This window comes from Asterias amurensis, chromosome 11 (genome assembly GCF_032118995.1).
Source record: "Asterias amurensis chromosome 11, ASM3211899v1".
NCBI lineage: Eukaryota > Metazoa > Echinodermata > Asteroidea > Forcipulatida > Asteriidae > Asterias > Asterias amurensis.
Genome location: NC_092658.1, coordinates 18,158,782 through 18,175,287, shown reverse-complemented (window position 1 = coordinate 18,175,287; position 16,506 = coordinate 18,158,782). Strand labels below are relative to the sequence as shown.

Below are 16,506 nucleotides of genomic sequence, written 5' to 3'. Positions count from 1 at the left end.
CAGTGTGACAAACCGGCTATCTGATTGGTTGATTAAGAATGCGTTATGCAAATATCCTCACGATGGTCACATGCTAAGCTATTAATAACCGTATCAAAAACAATTGTAAGCGCTGCTCTTGACTGGTTTCCTGTTTATTTTAAAGTTAGTAGCAAGTAAGTTGTTTGGTGACCAGTGTTATGTACTAATTGAGCACGTGACTATGATATCAAAGTAGAGTGTTCTTTCCATCAGCCGCAGTTTGCTTGTTTGCTTGAAGTTTGTTAATTTGGTAGTGGCATATAGCCATACTTTTTAGAGGCAAACTGACACTAGTCCGGGAAACAAAGTGGGAAATCAGGTGGAAATGATAACACATGAAACCCGTGCAACCTTTGATGCAATGCGCTCGGCCAGCGAACTTTGACCTCAGTTTATGTAAACAACAGCGACCCGCCGACCTGACAGAAACTGGGGGCGCCCTGGCACTGTTGTTGCAAAGCTGCTTACAACTTGGCTCGGGAGAAGAAATTTTGACTGGATTTTGCTACCATGTCACAAGAATCGAAGTCAAAGAGAGCCCGTTTGTCTGGGAACTCTCTCAATGGATGTTCTGGTGATTTTTCCCGGGTAAGTGACCTAGTTTACACATGTTAACAGTTACTTTTTATAAAATTTTACACGTTGTGCGATTGAGAGAGTGTTCAGTTCAGGGATGTCAGGTGTAGCGGACAGGTGACAGGTGTATTCAGATGTTAATGTCAATAATGGATTGATGTACCACCCTCGTATAATGGTTCGGGCTAATTTAATTGCTCCATGGTTCAGGGAATCAATAATGTCAATAACAACACGAAGAAAGACATTAAACCATAGAGCAAGAAATAAACCTTGCAAAAATACTCTTGTTCTTAAAATAAATTTTGATTGTAGCAGGTGACATTTTTGTGTGCATAAACATCAAACGGGTGGCTAAACAGGTGGATTGGTATTTAATTGTTATGCATATGAATAAAGAAATTGCAGTTTACAGTTTATGTTTGGCAATGCTTTACACCAATTTTATTCATAGATTCGTTATAAGAAAGGTGGCACATCTCAAAACTTAAAAAATGTGAAAGTTTTCACACAAAATTAAAATAATCCCCAATAATAAAGATGACCAGTGCAGTACGTACCTTGCCTGCCAGAAAGACCCTGGAATGTACATTTACAAGGTCACTCTGTGTGTGAACAAAGGTCTGTTCAATCAGCATATTTTTTTATTTAAATAATTTTACCTTCTTGCTACAGGGATTGGGAAGATAGAAATACAAGCCTGGGGCTGGGCCAACTGAAGTGTTGTGCTTTAAACATTACAATGCAAAGTAAGGAGGTAAGAATGTGTCAGAGAAATTTGTCTCTTTGCTGTTGTCTTGAAAACCTGATAAAAGTGATGAAGAACTTGTGATTTATGACAACTGACAGAACCCCACTTCAAATTCTGTTTCGAGAGAGAAAAGCCTCCTGAGTTAAAATTGTATTTGTTAGTAACGCTTCAATGTTTTTGACTAAAAATACCTCCTTGAAAAACAATAATATATCACATTTGAACACTTTTCTACTTTGTCAATAGAAAATGTTTAGAATTTGTAGAACCTCAAACCCTGCCAGATTTTGTAAACAATAGGGGCCTACTGCTAGACTGTCGTAATCTTACCCGTTATCAAGAGATGGCAAAATAAACAGAAATTATGGTGTTGAACTGGCTGATCGTTGAAAATACTTTCTTGATGTGTAGTCCATTTTTGAAACTCTGTTTTGGAGATTGAATTAGTTTTATAAGGCCTGATCGAAAAAGTAATAATTGTACAAATTACTGAGGTAGTTTTTATGTTGTACCTTTGTTGCTTAATTAATCTTTAATCAAGTGGGTTAACTTAAACATATTATGCAGATAGTCCAGATAAGTCCTATATTATTATTATTTTCTTGTTTTTAGGTGATTCATGGGCATTGAATGGAGGCATGGCTGTGTTTCTCAGCCTGCTACTGGCAGACCTTCAGGGGAGTTGGCTTGGATCCCTATGGAATGCCAACCGGCATAAAGAGACCATGGGATGATGATGGTAAGTTTGTTTTTAGTCATGTACAAAGATGAAATCAAGCATGCAACTTTTCAGCTGATCATTGCCCAATCACATAAGCTGTTTAGCAGAAAATTATGCTTAGTAACTTCCTTTGCTAAGCAAGAAATAAGTGGAGTACCAGCCACAGCAGTGGTAAATGTACAGTAATTCTGCTAATGAAAACAAATCTGTGCTTTGTAAAATTGGGGCCCCAGATTATTTTTTTTAAAGTAAAATAGTGTTGTATAAGTTTAACGAGATGCCTGAGAAATAACTTGTAAAGAACATGGTCAGTTGCGTTACACTTTTCTGTGTCATTTCTTGATCTTGGTGCGAGTAATCTGTATGAGATATTCTTTTCACAAGTTTATAGACTGATTTGTACTTGACTCCCAAGGCTTTGAATTTATGATATTAGAAATGTTGTGGGCTTTTTGCTCTGGATGTTAGATCGTTGTAAAAAATGGTCAGCCGCATTACACAAGAAGGACATGGTTAAAAATGCACTAGTAACAATTCTAACTATTTGTTGTTGTTGTAGAAGGATTGTGATGGGTAAAGGTTGATAAACTTTGAAGCCATTTAGTTGCAAATACTTATCAACCTTTACCAATCACAATCCTTCTACAAAATTGTTTTTTAAGCTGAACTTCCCCTTAAATGAGTAGCCTGAAGACATATAATCATCAACAACCCATTGTTTTGATTTCTTTGACAGGGATGTAAGCTCCTGAAGGTACAACACTGGAAGAGACAAACCGTAATCTTGACGAGATAACAACAAACCGTAATCTTGACGAGATAACAGACCTAGCTATGGAACTAATAGCAAAGACAGGTGTAAAACTTCTGTGGAATATCTGCAATCTCTTTGCCAATCCAAGGTTATTAGGGATTAAGATTGTTGGCACAAGAAGGATATGTAACAAACAAAAACATTTGAACGCAATTTTGTTTGCAAGCTGTTTTATTTGCTCATCGTTTTCGTTGGAAAATAAAGTTAGGGTAATGCATTGTATTATTCTAAGGATTGTACAATTGTTATGGAAGAAAACATTCACACAGATTCAAGGGAGCGATCATGCAAGCATTATGACATCACAAGTTGAAACGAGTCCTCACTGTTGTCTGAAGACTGAGTAGGGCATGTTTCAATTTTTTTACCTCAGCTACAGTGGCCTTTGCAAGGGGTCTATTCCATGCGAACGTAAAAGCTCATACAAATTCAATTTAACTTGTAGTACCCTGATCGTACAAGGAAATTCAAGGAAATAAACTGCTCCTTGTTGTTAACTTTATATTCCCAAAATACTTTGACGAAGTCAGCAAAATCTGCTATGTCTGTCTGGCCTGAAAATTATACAGAAAAGCATGATTGCAAAAAGGCTAAAGGAGTTCAGCAAAATAATTTGTCAGGCTCAGTGCTTCTAAACGAGATAATGTGGTAAAAGGGGTAATTTTATAAGGAAGTGGTTAATATGTAAAATTTACAAGAGTATTGGAAAATCTATCGATTTTGTATATAAATTTATATTCCTGATTGTTATTTATACCGCTGATCTTTCAATAAACAACTTGAACACTAAAAAATACAAGTACATTGTCATTATTCAGAATGTCTTTGTGGTTCTAACAAAGCAATCCGGCAGCAAAAGTAAAGTTAACATTTGGCTTTAAATCTATTTCAAAATTCACAGAGCAATACTATAGAGAACTTATCAAATATAGCTGTGATAAAATGAAATAGCTGCGAAATATGCATTATCCCCGATGCTAACACAGACATGCTATATATTTGTTGGTATTCCATGAGCGCATGTGTGATAACAAATTTATCTGCGTGCAAACTTTACCCAAAGCTTAAAATTGTGCAATACAGAAATAGAACAGCAGGATATAACAGTGTGACATGGGCCATATGCTGGTGTTTATCTTCAAATACACGCTAATCCTCCAAACAGATTTGCAGAATGGAGTGGTGATAAAAACCTATATTGCACGGCTAATATCACTACCTGTGTCTTGTCTTCTATGTTTTGCGCCAAGTTTGCTTGAAGATAAATACGTGATCACACGCGCGCTCTTGGAAATACGGAAGAGCGCATCTGCATCCCATATCCAACTTGGCCTTCGGCCTCGTTGGATATGGGACGCAGAAGCGCTATATTTTTCCACTCGCACTTGTGTGATAACTTATAACATCGCACTCTTGTTGCTATGGTTTGACCAACCAGAATCAAGGATTAAGGTTTGCTCGAAGATAAAAGAATATTTAACCTTTATGGATACCACAAATAAATTCCACAAAATTTTAAAGTTTCTGTTTAAAGTTAAATCTCTAAATCTGCATTCCATAATTGTGGACTTAAAGTGTACTTTTCACTCATTCTTTGATGAAAAAAATATTATTACATATTCCCTTAAAATAAAGTACCTCTTTTTTCAAGACAAGTTTTTGTCATTTTCAGAATTTTCATTAAAATTTGACCTTTTCGGGTAAAAAAAACAAAACCTAGGAACTTATCTCAAAAGAAAACACAATGTCTTCCCCCTTGACTTGGTTAAGATAAAGGTTTAAAAAAAACTGACAAAAACATCAACCCTATGTCACAAGTTCTCAATTTCATTTTCATGATCAACAGTTTAAACAAGTCAAGTACGTATTTTAACGCTCTTTCCTTAGTCTCAATCTAATGAACCCAAACACACATAATTATTTAGAGTCATTCTATTTCATTTATAGGCATTTGAAGAGATTGTATGGTTCGGTAATGACTCGTGAACCTACAGCAGCTGCGATTAGTACAATATATTTTGAGAAACATTTTACTTGGAAGTGATACGGTTTTTATCGGAAAAGATATCACTTTTATCCACAAAATTAACATACAAAAATGCTTTACCGTGGTAACGCCTCTCAGATTGCGTATTGTGTTCCTAAAGCGAGTATTCTTCTACGTGAATATTCGCTCGGACTGTTTAACGTTGATTCAACGGAAAACAAATTTGAAACCAATTTTCATGAGCCGGGTGTTAAAGGTTAATGTACTTTTGTTGAAATTGAGCGGAAAACTATTTTAAGAAATGTATAATACAAAGTCCTCTCTGTTTGCTGTTAACCCCAAATATTGTATCAACAAAACTTATTAATCTTATGTTGGCACAGACAACATGAAGTAAATAACAGATCCTTGTGTTTATTATCATATGATATTTTTTTATTATCATGAAGCAACACATTTGAATCAGAATTATAAACATAATCATAGTATCTCAAATTCGCATTGGATGGGCGGTATTTAAGTTCAGTACAGTTTTTGCAGTAAAATATACACACAAATGTCACAGGATGCATTTATATACAAATATTTACAAGTATGGTATTCTACATGAATCAGACAAAGAATTTAAACTCAGTTATCCTTAAACATGGACGGAAATGGAGTATCAAAATGGACGGAAGTTGTTTTAAAAACACTCCTAGCAAACCAAAACCAAACCCCAACAGGAGACTCCTAAAGTTGGTGGAAGCAAATTTAAAAACGGTGCTAGTAGGCCTGTAGTCTTTTCTTGTTCGTGTATAAAAAGTTTGACCGGTTAGTTTTATTTTTGTCAGAGACCAATCTTTTCACCAGAAAGGCAAGAAGCAGGTGAAACAAAAGCAAACGTCTGGAAAAAAAACTTGTTTTAATCTTATATAAATGAAGATTTTTATACAATAACAGTAACAAGTGCAACTGTCATATTCGGAGCGGATTAATTCCAGGCAGAAACAATAATCTCTAGGAAGACACAATTTGAGAAACATCACTGCAGTAATGCTTTTTTCATTTTTGGGCGTAAAAACACAACCACATAACTTTGAAGTGATAGATTTCTCAAAATGTTTTATACTATGGAAAGCTGCTGAACTTCTAACCAACTAAGTTTTTATCGCCATTAACTTACAGAGCGATTACCAAACACATACATGTACCTTCTCTAATGAAAGTGCCAGTGAGTCCCTCTATAATTCAGAGAAGGTTGGCACTAGATTAGTCATACATTTCCTTGAAAATAAGAATGTTGGAATGACTCGAATTCTGCACCATTAAGCCAACTTGTTTTAAAGTTACATGAAAGAGTGAACACATTCAATTGCAAGTTCGATGTCAATTGGATACCAGAGCCTGAATTAACCTACAAATATCTGAAGTTGTAATCAAAATCTTTGACAGGAACTAAAGAACTCTTTCTGTCGTACCCAAACAGACATTTGACCCCATAAACCTCCCCTCCTCTGACACCAAATACACTACCCTCATAACCAAGTTTGAAGGTCCAAATTATCCAAATGAAACCATAAACAAATAGTAGATCTGGGTTAAAACCATGTGTAAATCTCTTTTGCGGGAGTGTTGGCTCTGAAAAGACGTTTCAAACAGTACACTCTGCTCGTCTTTAGGAGAATGCTCGACTACTGGTGGAACTAAAGAAATCTTTCTGATGGTATCCAGTGGTTACTGTTTAATTACTCCTCAATACCTCCCCCTCCTCTTCCGACACCAAAAACACCACTCCTCATATCCCAGTCTGAAGGTCCAAGTTATCCAAATGAAGTTGTATTAACAAATCAGAACCATTGATGTGGACTTAAGAATTCTTCCTAAAGGTATCCAAGTGGACCTTTACTCCCCTATACCTCCCCTCCTCTGACACCCACAACCCACCCCTCATATCCCAGTCTGAGGGCCCAAATTACCCAAATGAAAATGAATCAAAATGGTTGACAGGGACTAAATAACTCTTTCTGATGGTACCCAAGTGGTTATATTTACTCCCCTTTATCTCCCCCTCCTCTGCTGACAGCAACAAAAACACCCCTTTATATCCCGGTCTGAAGGTCCAAATTATCCAAGTCATCCCTCAGGTGATCAATGAAGTTGTTGATCTCCTTGACTCGATCCCTGTTCCTTGTGACTTCTTCCTCCTGGTGGATGCGCTCCATGAGTGCAGCCAACCAACCGTTGGCCCTCTGGATTATGTCGTCTTCACGATTGTCGATCTTTAACATGTGGGTGTCGTGCGAGGCGCTGACGGCATTGGTGATGGTATCCTTGTCAACCAACAACTGCAAATTTTATAAAAGTAATATCAATTTATTTTACTTCTGGCCAAGCTGCTTGGGCCTCCCACTCGCAACGTTACTATAAACATTCCCTGTTCACTTCCCCTGTGACAATAAACATTCTCTTCCCCCCCCCCCTCCCCCCACTCAATGTTGCGCATAACTCGCAAGGGAAGCCAACATTGAAAGGGTGCACGGGGGCCTTGGTGCGGGGGCCCATTGAGATATGGCCAGGATTGTAGGTTCTTATGTAGTACTTTATCAGCCCCCTAAGGGTGTATTAAAGTCCTCAAGTGCTTCATTATTTTCTTGCAGTTCGAAAACCAATGTACGGATACACCAAGCAAGGATACTGGTCTTTGACAATAAGCCATTTACAAGGTAAATTTGAATAATGTCTGGTACAATGACTTGCTTACAATGCACCCTTTACATTTGAACTCCTCGGACTATCAAGACAATTGCTATGCCACGTGATTGTAGGGGCAAGCTTTTGCATAGCAACCTCCAGGATGAGCAATTAACCCTGGTACCATTGTGCTATACCCACATCCATTCAGAATTGTGTATGGGTGTTGACCGTCTCTTTATAACTATGCAAAAGCTTGCCCTAAATCACGTGCCGTAGCAACCGTCTCGTTAGTCCGAAGAATTCAAATGTAAGCGGTACATCGTAACTAAGCGAGTCATTGTACCAGACATTATTCAAATCTAACTCGCCAGTGGCTTATTACCAAACATGTGTACAGTGCCTTTAATACAAATATAAGGAGTCAGGATCAAAGACTTACCAGTCTGAGCTCTTCAGGTATCTCGTCGTCCAGTTCATTCTTGACATATTTCTCCAGGGTGATAATGGCAATCTCCAAGATGCGCTCATGATGGATATTCTCCAAGTCACGTATCTGGGATATTGTGCTTTGAAGTCAAGGAGGTAAAAAAAATTGCTTTTTACTTAAATCGTTTGGAGGCCTAGTCAACCATCGCCACCACGGTATTCAACACAACATTGCCTTCTGCGTTTTCGCTATAGTGTCACCGGTTCCCCTACGCGCTTTATACATGTTAGCAGGGAACAGGCTATTTGGACCAGTGAAAAAACCATGGTCATGAGGCTGGTTCCAAATGGTCGACCACAGTAGTAAACCAATGGTCGACCAGCCTGGGTTTGAGCCAAAATAGTAAACCTTTAGTTAACCATGGTGCACATCCAAACTTCCTCTAACTTTGAACTTTGGTGAGTGAATACGAATGAGTTGTTTTTATTTTACTGAAAAACAATGTTTGCTTGTTTTGACACCACCTTGCCCCTTAAAAGGAAGACATTTTTCGAAAGGATATAGTCCTTGAACCTGCTCTACAAAGATGGCCACCATGTCTGCCATTGCTCTCTCAAAATCTCTGATGGTGTCCTAATGTAAAGAAGAAATAATGCAGAAATTAAAATCAATCAATCAATCAATCAAAATCCGGAAGAAATTAATAAGTACATGTAATTGGTGGGTAGGCCTCCTGAACCAATGGGACTTCAGAAGTGTCCTGAATGCGTTGAAGGAGGATGTGCCCCTACTGTGATTTGGAAGTTTTATTTCAGAGTTTGGGTCCATATACTGAGAAGGCTCTATCGGCAAAAGTGATGTGGCTAGACATAAGTCTAAACCAGTTGTTATAAATTGGCAAATGTTTAGGTTCTAAATTTTGTTAAGAAATCAGAAACAACAAATGAAAAAACTTAGTATAACAGGCTTCTTAATCTGGCGAAACATTTGATCAAATTAAAAAAAATTTTAGTTTTTGAAGTCAGCTTTGAAGTAACCACTACACCATCGAGCTAGCCCAGTGACTAGAGGCAGTTTGAATCAAATGTTTCAGCAGCGGATACAACCCCTCATACGCAACAATTTCATTTTATGATTGCTTTTTGTTTCTAAATGCATAAACAAATCCACTCCTCGTTACATTACACTCCTCCACGATTTCTTCGGTCCACACTTGACATCACTCGCTTGAATGTTCATCAAGCAAAAAAAGTTCTTGGTCAAGAGGTATTCAGTGTCGCTGGGCCAATGATTTGGAAAAATCTTCCAACTGTCTTTAGAGAATCTAATTCTTCATCTAAATTTCATAAAGTTCTTTGGGGTTGAACAAAGAATTGACTAGAGTGGGGTTCGAACCAACAACCTGCAGATGAACGTGCCGGCGCTCTATCAACTGAGATATCTAGCCCTATGTTGGAGGTGTCCCTATTTTGTCAATGTCTGTGTTCGAGGGTGCCAGTCAGAAGGTTTAACGTCTCTCATTACCTCTAGCTGGTCCACTAACTGAAGCTCAAAGCCCATCAGGTTATCCCAGAGCTTAGTCACCTCATTGTTGAACTCCTGCACCTTATTCTCTAGCATCTTGGGATCGGTGATGACAGCAAAGTCACCAAACACCTGAAATCAAAGCATTGAAGGCACTGGAGACTATTGGTAATGACTAAAAATAACTTTTAGCATAAAAACTTACTTGGATAACAAGCAATGAATAATAATAGTAATAACAAATTCTTTTAAGGCGCTTTTCACAATAACCGTATCAATGCGCTTTACATTAGTGCCCTGGTCATAAGGCCAATAACATCCCTTTTTAATGTTTCTCAGCTCCCTGGGGAGAATACAGCCCTGAGCTGCCTATAAGGCGCTTGTGGCTTTTTAATACACAATATCAACCTCTACCCTCACAGGTACCTATTTACCCCTAGGTGAAGAGTAGCAATTATAGTAAAGTATCTTGCTCAAGGACACAAGTGTCACGACCGGGATTCAAACCCACACTCTGGTGACTGCACCAGAACATGCTCTTAACCACTCAGCCATGACACTCTATGAAGAGCTGTTTATAGTATAAAACATTATGAGAAACGGCTCCCTGGAAGTAATACAGTTCTTTTCTAAGACGTAGGTCTCCTCATGTAAATGCCATTCATTTCTATTTTTTGCAGTTTGGGTCCATGTCATCCCTCCATCTTCTTCATTCTCTGTCTATCTATTTTCCTTTTCCTTTTCCTTAGTTGCCAATCCATGTTTCTTGTTGTTCATCTATTGTCATTTATTCAGGCAGTGTGTCCAGCCAATCTCAATTTAGCTTGTTTCATTGTTCTTACAGTATGTAGTTTATATTGCAACCCATAGGAAGTGAAGTTTATATCCAGTTGAGCCACTGTACCTTTTTCTTGTATTTATTGAACTGCTCTATCTTAACGATGCCCATATCTTTGTTCTCCACCTTAGCCTCCTTGACGCAGGCATAGAATTCATCCACCTCTCTCTGCCTCTTGGCATGCTCCTGTAGGCCGAGCTCGAAGACCTGTTTGCAGATAGCGACCATCTTCTCTTTGAACGTGAAGCAAGAGTCAAGGAGAAAGTCTTGGAAAAATGAAAACAAGTAACAAGTTTTCCATGCACTAATTTGGTTGGTAACTTCCTCATTAACCATTTAATTTAAACTAGTTTATGCTTAAACATTTTGATTGGTAACTAGTTTCTGATTACAGTTGTCCATACAGAAGATAAACCAGGAAGTCAGCTAGCACCTAATTCCTCAATTTAAGTTGCTTTGGGTTCAACAAAGAAAATTAACTAGAACTGGACTTGAACAGGCGGCCTCTACCGACATAGATATCTAGCCCTTATGTTGGCTGTCTTCCTGATATCACAATGACTAGAATAAACATTGTCATCTAGTTACTGAATCTCAATTTCTTGATTTGTGCAATTCATAACCATAGACGTTAAACCAATGTTGGTATGAGAGAGATTGGTTGTTGCCAGCTTGGTGTTTATATCCCCTTGTGGGAGTTTGCCGAGTTCCCTTGATGGGAAGATCATCTAAACAAACAAACAAACAAACAAACAAAATGTTGTCAGCATATTTGTTTGGGGGTGTAAGTCAGAAGACATTCAACCTGTAACTGCTGTATAACCAGGCATCACACCCAAGTTTACGGTACAATCTGTACAGCAGCAGAAGAGAGATTACCTGGCGTGTTATGGCCTAACAGTTAAGAGCATCGGATTAAAACTCTGGTGTTTCTGATCAGGGGAGTGTGGGTTCAATGCATTGTCCTTTGGATGGGACGTAAAGCTGTTGGTCTTGTGTGTTGTGTAATGCACGTTCTCCCCAGTGCACTTTACGAAAAGAGAAGGGAGTTCATCCCAATGTTCGTGGTTTGATTGGCAGCATATTGTGCCACAGGACCTTGTAAACCATTACATGGTGCTATGTAAAAAGAGAAAGGTCTCATAATTCAAACATAGTCCAACATACCTTGCAGGCACCTTGAGCGTTACTGAGTGACGGATATGCGCGATATGTAACAAGCCAGTATGAGAATTTTTGTTAATTTTATTATGGTATAAAGTTATCAAAGGATATACAACAAGCAGTTCATCAACGCCTGGAAGAGCTCCTAGCTTGGGAGCCTCTGGGTCATCAGTGAACATGCTGTCAAATAGATGTGGCCCATCGAGATTCTCTACATAGGCATCCTGCAGTAAAGAAACATTACAAGTAAATCATGAATTCAGTGTAGGAGATTCACTGCACTGAAGAAGAAAAAGGACCTAGGGTCAATTTCACAAATATTAAGGACTAGTCCTAGCTTAGGACTAGTCCTAGGAGAGATTACAAACTATTATGAGTAACTCGTCCTAACACGAGATAAGACTAGTCTTAACTCGTGAAATCCACCCCAGGGCTTGATTTCACAAAGAGTTTAGACTAGTCTCTATCTCAAGTTGGGACGAGCTACTCTTCCTAACTTAGGACAACCCTAACTTTTGAGTATGTTCTAGGACTAGTCCTACTTTAGGACTAGTCCTAATTTTTTTTTGAAATCGACCCCTGAGCCCGATTTTACAAAGAACTAAGATTTATCGATTAAGAATTCACTCCAGGACAGTGAAGTTAATAATGAGAAACCACAATTGTGTGTTCACAGGCATTTGCCAGGGCAGGGTGTTCGGGGACAGACCAGGAGCAGACAGGGTCTAAGTGTGAAAAGGCAGGCCGTTATTCTTGTCATTTCTAGACAACAAATTCTTGAACTTCTTGTTCGTTTTGGGAGGACAAAAAGAAGAGGAGTTTACACGTCATTATCAATGGACTTGGAAAGTTCTTGGAATCATATATAAAAGGACAACCCACCTTCTGCCTTGAGAATAATTTGTCTCTCTCCTCTTGTGTGATACGTTTGTTTTCTATTGCCGTCTCATCAGCCACTAGCTCCTCAATGGCATAGCGATACTGTTCCATGGCTGCCGTCCTCTAGATTGGAGCAAATCAAACACTTCTGTCAATAACTTAAACTAATAATAGTTATAACAAGCCATTCAGTTTTTGTCAACTACAAAGACCAGGTGTCTGTGAGTGATGTCATCAAGTTATGATTTAACAAAACATTTTACCTTATCAACCCAATGTGTGCTTTCCACTGTAAAACATTTACATTTCGGTTTGAACTTCTTCTCTAGCACATTTCATAATACCTGTATCATTGTGCTCCACATTTGTGCCCTGTTTATTGAGTCAAAAGCATTCCTTTAATCTTACTCATCTCCCTGATACATGTACATCAGGTGTTTATTCATTTTTTGCAAATGGCAACCACTCCCTAAAGAATAGGTCACATTAGCACCCTAAAGAGTCCTCTTTCCATTCTAAAACTGTGTGGCGGTGTGATCTTTATTTTTCATTTTACAAATATTTTTTGTCAGCCATACTGAGAGAATGAAAGATTTAGAAAGTTACCGTATTTTGATCAATCAATCTGAAGTCTAGATAGACGAGTGTAGGTACATGCGCAACGACAAAAGGCTTGTAGTTGTCATCTTCGCAGAATGGATTGCCACCGAGGTTCAGCGTCTGCAGATTCTTAAACTTCCTCAAGTAGACCAGCTGCAAAGTGTCAAGAAGTTTTTAAAAGCTTGTCAATTGAATGTTATTGAACACAAATTTTTACAAAATGACACACAAACACTTGTCTATCGTTTAGCATTGCTCAACCACACCCAAATTACCTTGGGCCGATTTCACAAAAAAATTGTTTCTAACTTAGGATAAATCCTAGGATTTTGGCAAGTCCTTTGTTAGACCAATCCTAGGATCGATTTCACAAAACCCACCTTAAGCAGGATGAGTCCCAAGTGATATAAAACCACAAACAAATTCTTGGACAAGGCTGAAAATGCTTTTGCAACGGCTTTTTCATGCCAGTATCGCCTGGTTAATGAAACGGTCTATAATGATTTGCACATCTTGGATCATGTACTCTCCTTCAGAAAAAAACAGACCGTAGGCCATTCTTTAGTGGCGACAAATGTCAATGATTGTGGTTGATGTTAGACCTTTTTGGGTGAAATATCAATGTGTGTGTGTTTGATTAAAGCCCTCTTAGGTATATTATGGATGTTGATACTCAATACGTACATTTTCCAGATTACCAAGGTTGTTGTTTCCTATGGAGAAGACATGTAGTCTTGTGAGCTGGTCCATATTCTCCAGTGAACTGATTCTATTGTTGTAGAGTGTCAAATCTTCCAGCTTCGGCAAATGGTCAAGTCCATCAATCACCTCAATGTTGTTGAAGGACAAATCTGCAGAAAAAATTCAAGTTGGATTACGAGTATGTGATGCTATGAACCGCACCGTAGCCTCCGTTCCTCTGACACAAATCTTCTTTAAGTGCCCCTCTCACATGACTCCTGAGGAAAACAAATCTTTCTCTAGGTCTAGTCCTTCCCTATGAAACTCACTACCCATCAAACTGAGAAGAGAGACTTCCTATCTCTCTTCCAAGAATGAACTCAAACCCCATCTCTTTGAAGCTGTTTCACATATTTTGTACAGTAAATGATTCCCAGATGTCAGCTAAAATAGGGTTTTCTGCGTCAGGAGTGTCACTTTGTGACAGACATGGCGCATTATACACGTTCATGTAAGTCTCCATTATTATAACTATTATGTCGAGACACAGACAGCAGTGTTGTAAGAATCGAGTTCAGCCTTGGTCTAAAAATCAGTCTCGGCCTAAAGACAACCTGAGGGTAAAATTATACTTGCATAAAACATGATTCCAAGATTTGTAGCTATTGTAGGAATGTACACTCACCAAGCCACACCAGGTTTGACAGTGTTTTCAGGCCCTCAATTCTCTCGATGATATTATTATCCAACTGAAGTTTGACCAGGTTGTTGAACTGCCAGAGATTATCCACCTTCAAAATATCTGCGGATGGTCAATAAATACAAAGATAAATAGGGTGCACTCGATTAGCTTCTGACCCAGGGCTCGATTTCACATCACACTAAAATGCATCTTACATGTATGTCAGTATTACATACCATATTTGTATTGTGACATCACACTTTTCCAAAATGTCCAAGAGGGCACCCTATACGCATGCATGACATCATAATTCTTACCCAACATGAGGCTATAGGCGCACACCTGCCAGCAGTTGCAGTGGCTGCGCCTATGGCCTGGTTTTGGGTTTGAATTGTAACGCACTCATGCATAGATATTAAGAGAGGTGTATGAGGAAATTGTAAAATTTGACTGTAGTATTTTAAGGGCACCACAGCAATGACCAAGGTTTCAAGGTGCATGAAGGCATTAGTCTTTGCTGCCTACGGAAAGTATCAGGCCTGCACGTTTGATTGATCCGCAAAAAACATCATCGTTTGATTGATCTAAAAAACATCATAACATATCCAGTAGTTTTTTTTACAATTATTGATTTTATTGAAAGAGTAATTACAATCCAGCTGTAAAATTGCTCATATGACATATAATAGTAGTGTATTCTTGCCTGCTAGAGAATGCCCTGCAATGTACAACAACTACAACCAGGTCACTTCTGTTTGCTCCTTTTCGAAACTCACTTTTGAAGTCAAGTCTGAGCTGTGTCACATCTGTGAAGTCGATGCCTTCCTGTTTAGCGATTCGTCCAGCTTCATCCTTGGGTCCTTGCTCCTCTACTGCCTTTTGTAGCATGTCTTCATCAATGACAGCGGGCTCCACAGTGTCATAGAGACGACTCATTGTTGGCAACAATTTGTTGGTTTGTCTTCTTAACGTCTTTAAACTGTTGAAGGAAAAAGTTCTTTTATAAATTATTAAAACAGTTTATTAGGCTACCTTAGTTGTACGTTTGATGTTGAAAATGACATGAAAGATGACTCATTGTGGGACCTGGATCAAACTTAATAGCTTTGTTGGTTGGTCGTCTAAAAGTGTTGGAGCTGTTGGATGCAGTTCACTTCTCATATTTCCTAAATGTTGTAGTTTGATAAGGAAAATGACAAAAATGTATGTTTTGAAAGCTAATTTTTACGAAGTTTATTAAGAAAACAGGCTTATCCCCAGCAACATTCTTGATGAGTCTGTGTTGCAGGATTAATTATAAAGTTTGATTAAATTTTAGTGATCTTCAAGGATACTCTATAGAACATACAGCATCCTGTTCGCAGGGCAAATTGGTTAAGTTTGAACATGCGTTGCCATCTGCAACTAGCATCGGAACATCCATGCCGAACAGAGTTTCTAATTAGCTCAAACAAAGTAAAACTCAAAGAGTTCGCATACTGCAATGATACAGCAGGTGTTTGAAAAAAACAAATGTTGAAACTGAATGCTTGAACTTGATGACAACAATACAATGTCAATTGAATGAATGAACATGACACGAAGGTCACATTTTAAAACTTCTCCTTCTTACGTAAGAACATTTTAATTGCTACTACCTAAAAAAACAAACCTAGTTTACTACACTGGTTGGCCCAGGTTAGGGACTTCCAGCATGTCCGGCCCAGAGAGGCTGGCAGGCAGGTTGGAATCCTCCGTTTTGCATACGAGGACACTAGTCCTACTCCTACTCTACCCCTGCCCCAGGGCAACACATCCCATCCCCTACCGGTGATCCCCCCTGTCTGTTAAGTGTGGGTATCGCTCAGTCATGTCAGTGCTATCAATTAAATTCAAATTTCCATTCAATTTGGATTCCTGAGATTTTTACCGCTGGCAAACTGCAACTGCTGGCTGGGTAAACCTATTTTTCAGATCACAATGACAGAGCAAATGATAATAAATCAGTCCTGAATACCTCTAAAGAAATTCAGTAAAGTTAATTGTTCAGATTCACCTCAGAATGAAGAGAAATCCCACGTCAAAACACAGCAAAAGTTGCAGAATCCCACACACTGAATCAGTTGTCAAGGAACACTACCCAGAGTTCAACTCGAAGGACAAAGGTCAAACTGTATTTAAATTAC

At 38.5% G+C, this 16,506-nt stretch overlaps 1 protein-coding gene and 1 long non-coding RNA gene across 3 annotated transcripts; one reads left to right on the top strand and one right to left on the bottom strand.

Moving 5' to 3' along the window:
- The first annotated feature begins 469 nt into the window (after nt 1–469).
- LOC139944359 (uncharacterized) lies at nt 470–4,857 on the top strand. The gene is made up of 4 exons (XR_011786948.1): nt 470–609; nt 1,273–1,354; nt 1,961–2,087; nt 2,806–4,857. It is a non-coding gene; the product is annotated as an uncharacterized lncRNA (long non-coding RNA).
- Nucleotides 4,858–5,358: 501 nt separating this feature from the next.
- On the bottom strand, nt 5,359–16,465 carry LOC139944358 (dynein regulatory complex subunit 3-like). 2 transcript variants are annotated; one of them, XM_071941362.1, is made up of 12 exons: nt 15,993–16,131; nt 15,118–15,320; nt 14,345–14,461; nt 13,663–13,829; nt 12,985–13,131; nt 12,382–12,501; nt 11,611–11,723; nt 10,402–10,576; nt 9,498–9,629; nt 8,536–8,606; nt 7,986–8,109; nt 5,359–7,197 (listed from the first exon to the last, which is right to left on the bottom strand). In XM_071941362.1, exons 2-12 carry the CDS (start codon nt 15,275–15,277, stop codon nt 6,952–6,954), a joined length of 1,572 nt encoding a protein of 523 aa, XP_071797463.1. In that variant the 5' UTR covers nt 15,278–15,320; nt 15,993–16,131; the 3' UTR covers nt 5,359–6,951. The 2 variants fall into 2 exon arrangements, with proteins under 2 accessions (XP_071797463.1, XP_071797462.1); XM_071941361.1 differs by lacking the exon at nt 15,993–16,131 and adding an exon at nt 16,377–16,465 and having other exon boundaries at nt 5,360–7,197.
- Between the last annotated feature and the right edge of the window lie 41 nt (nt 16,466–16,506).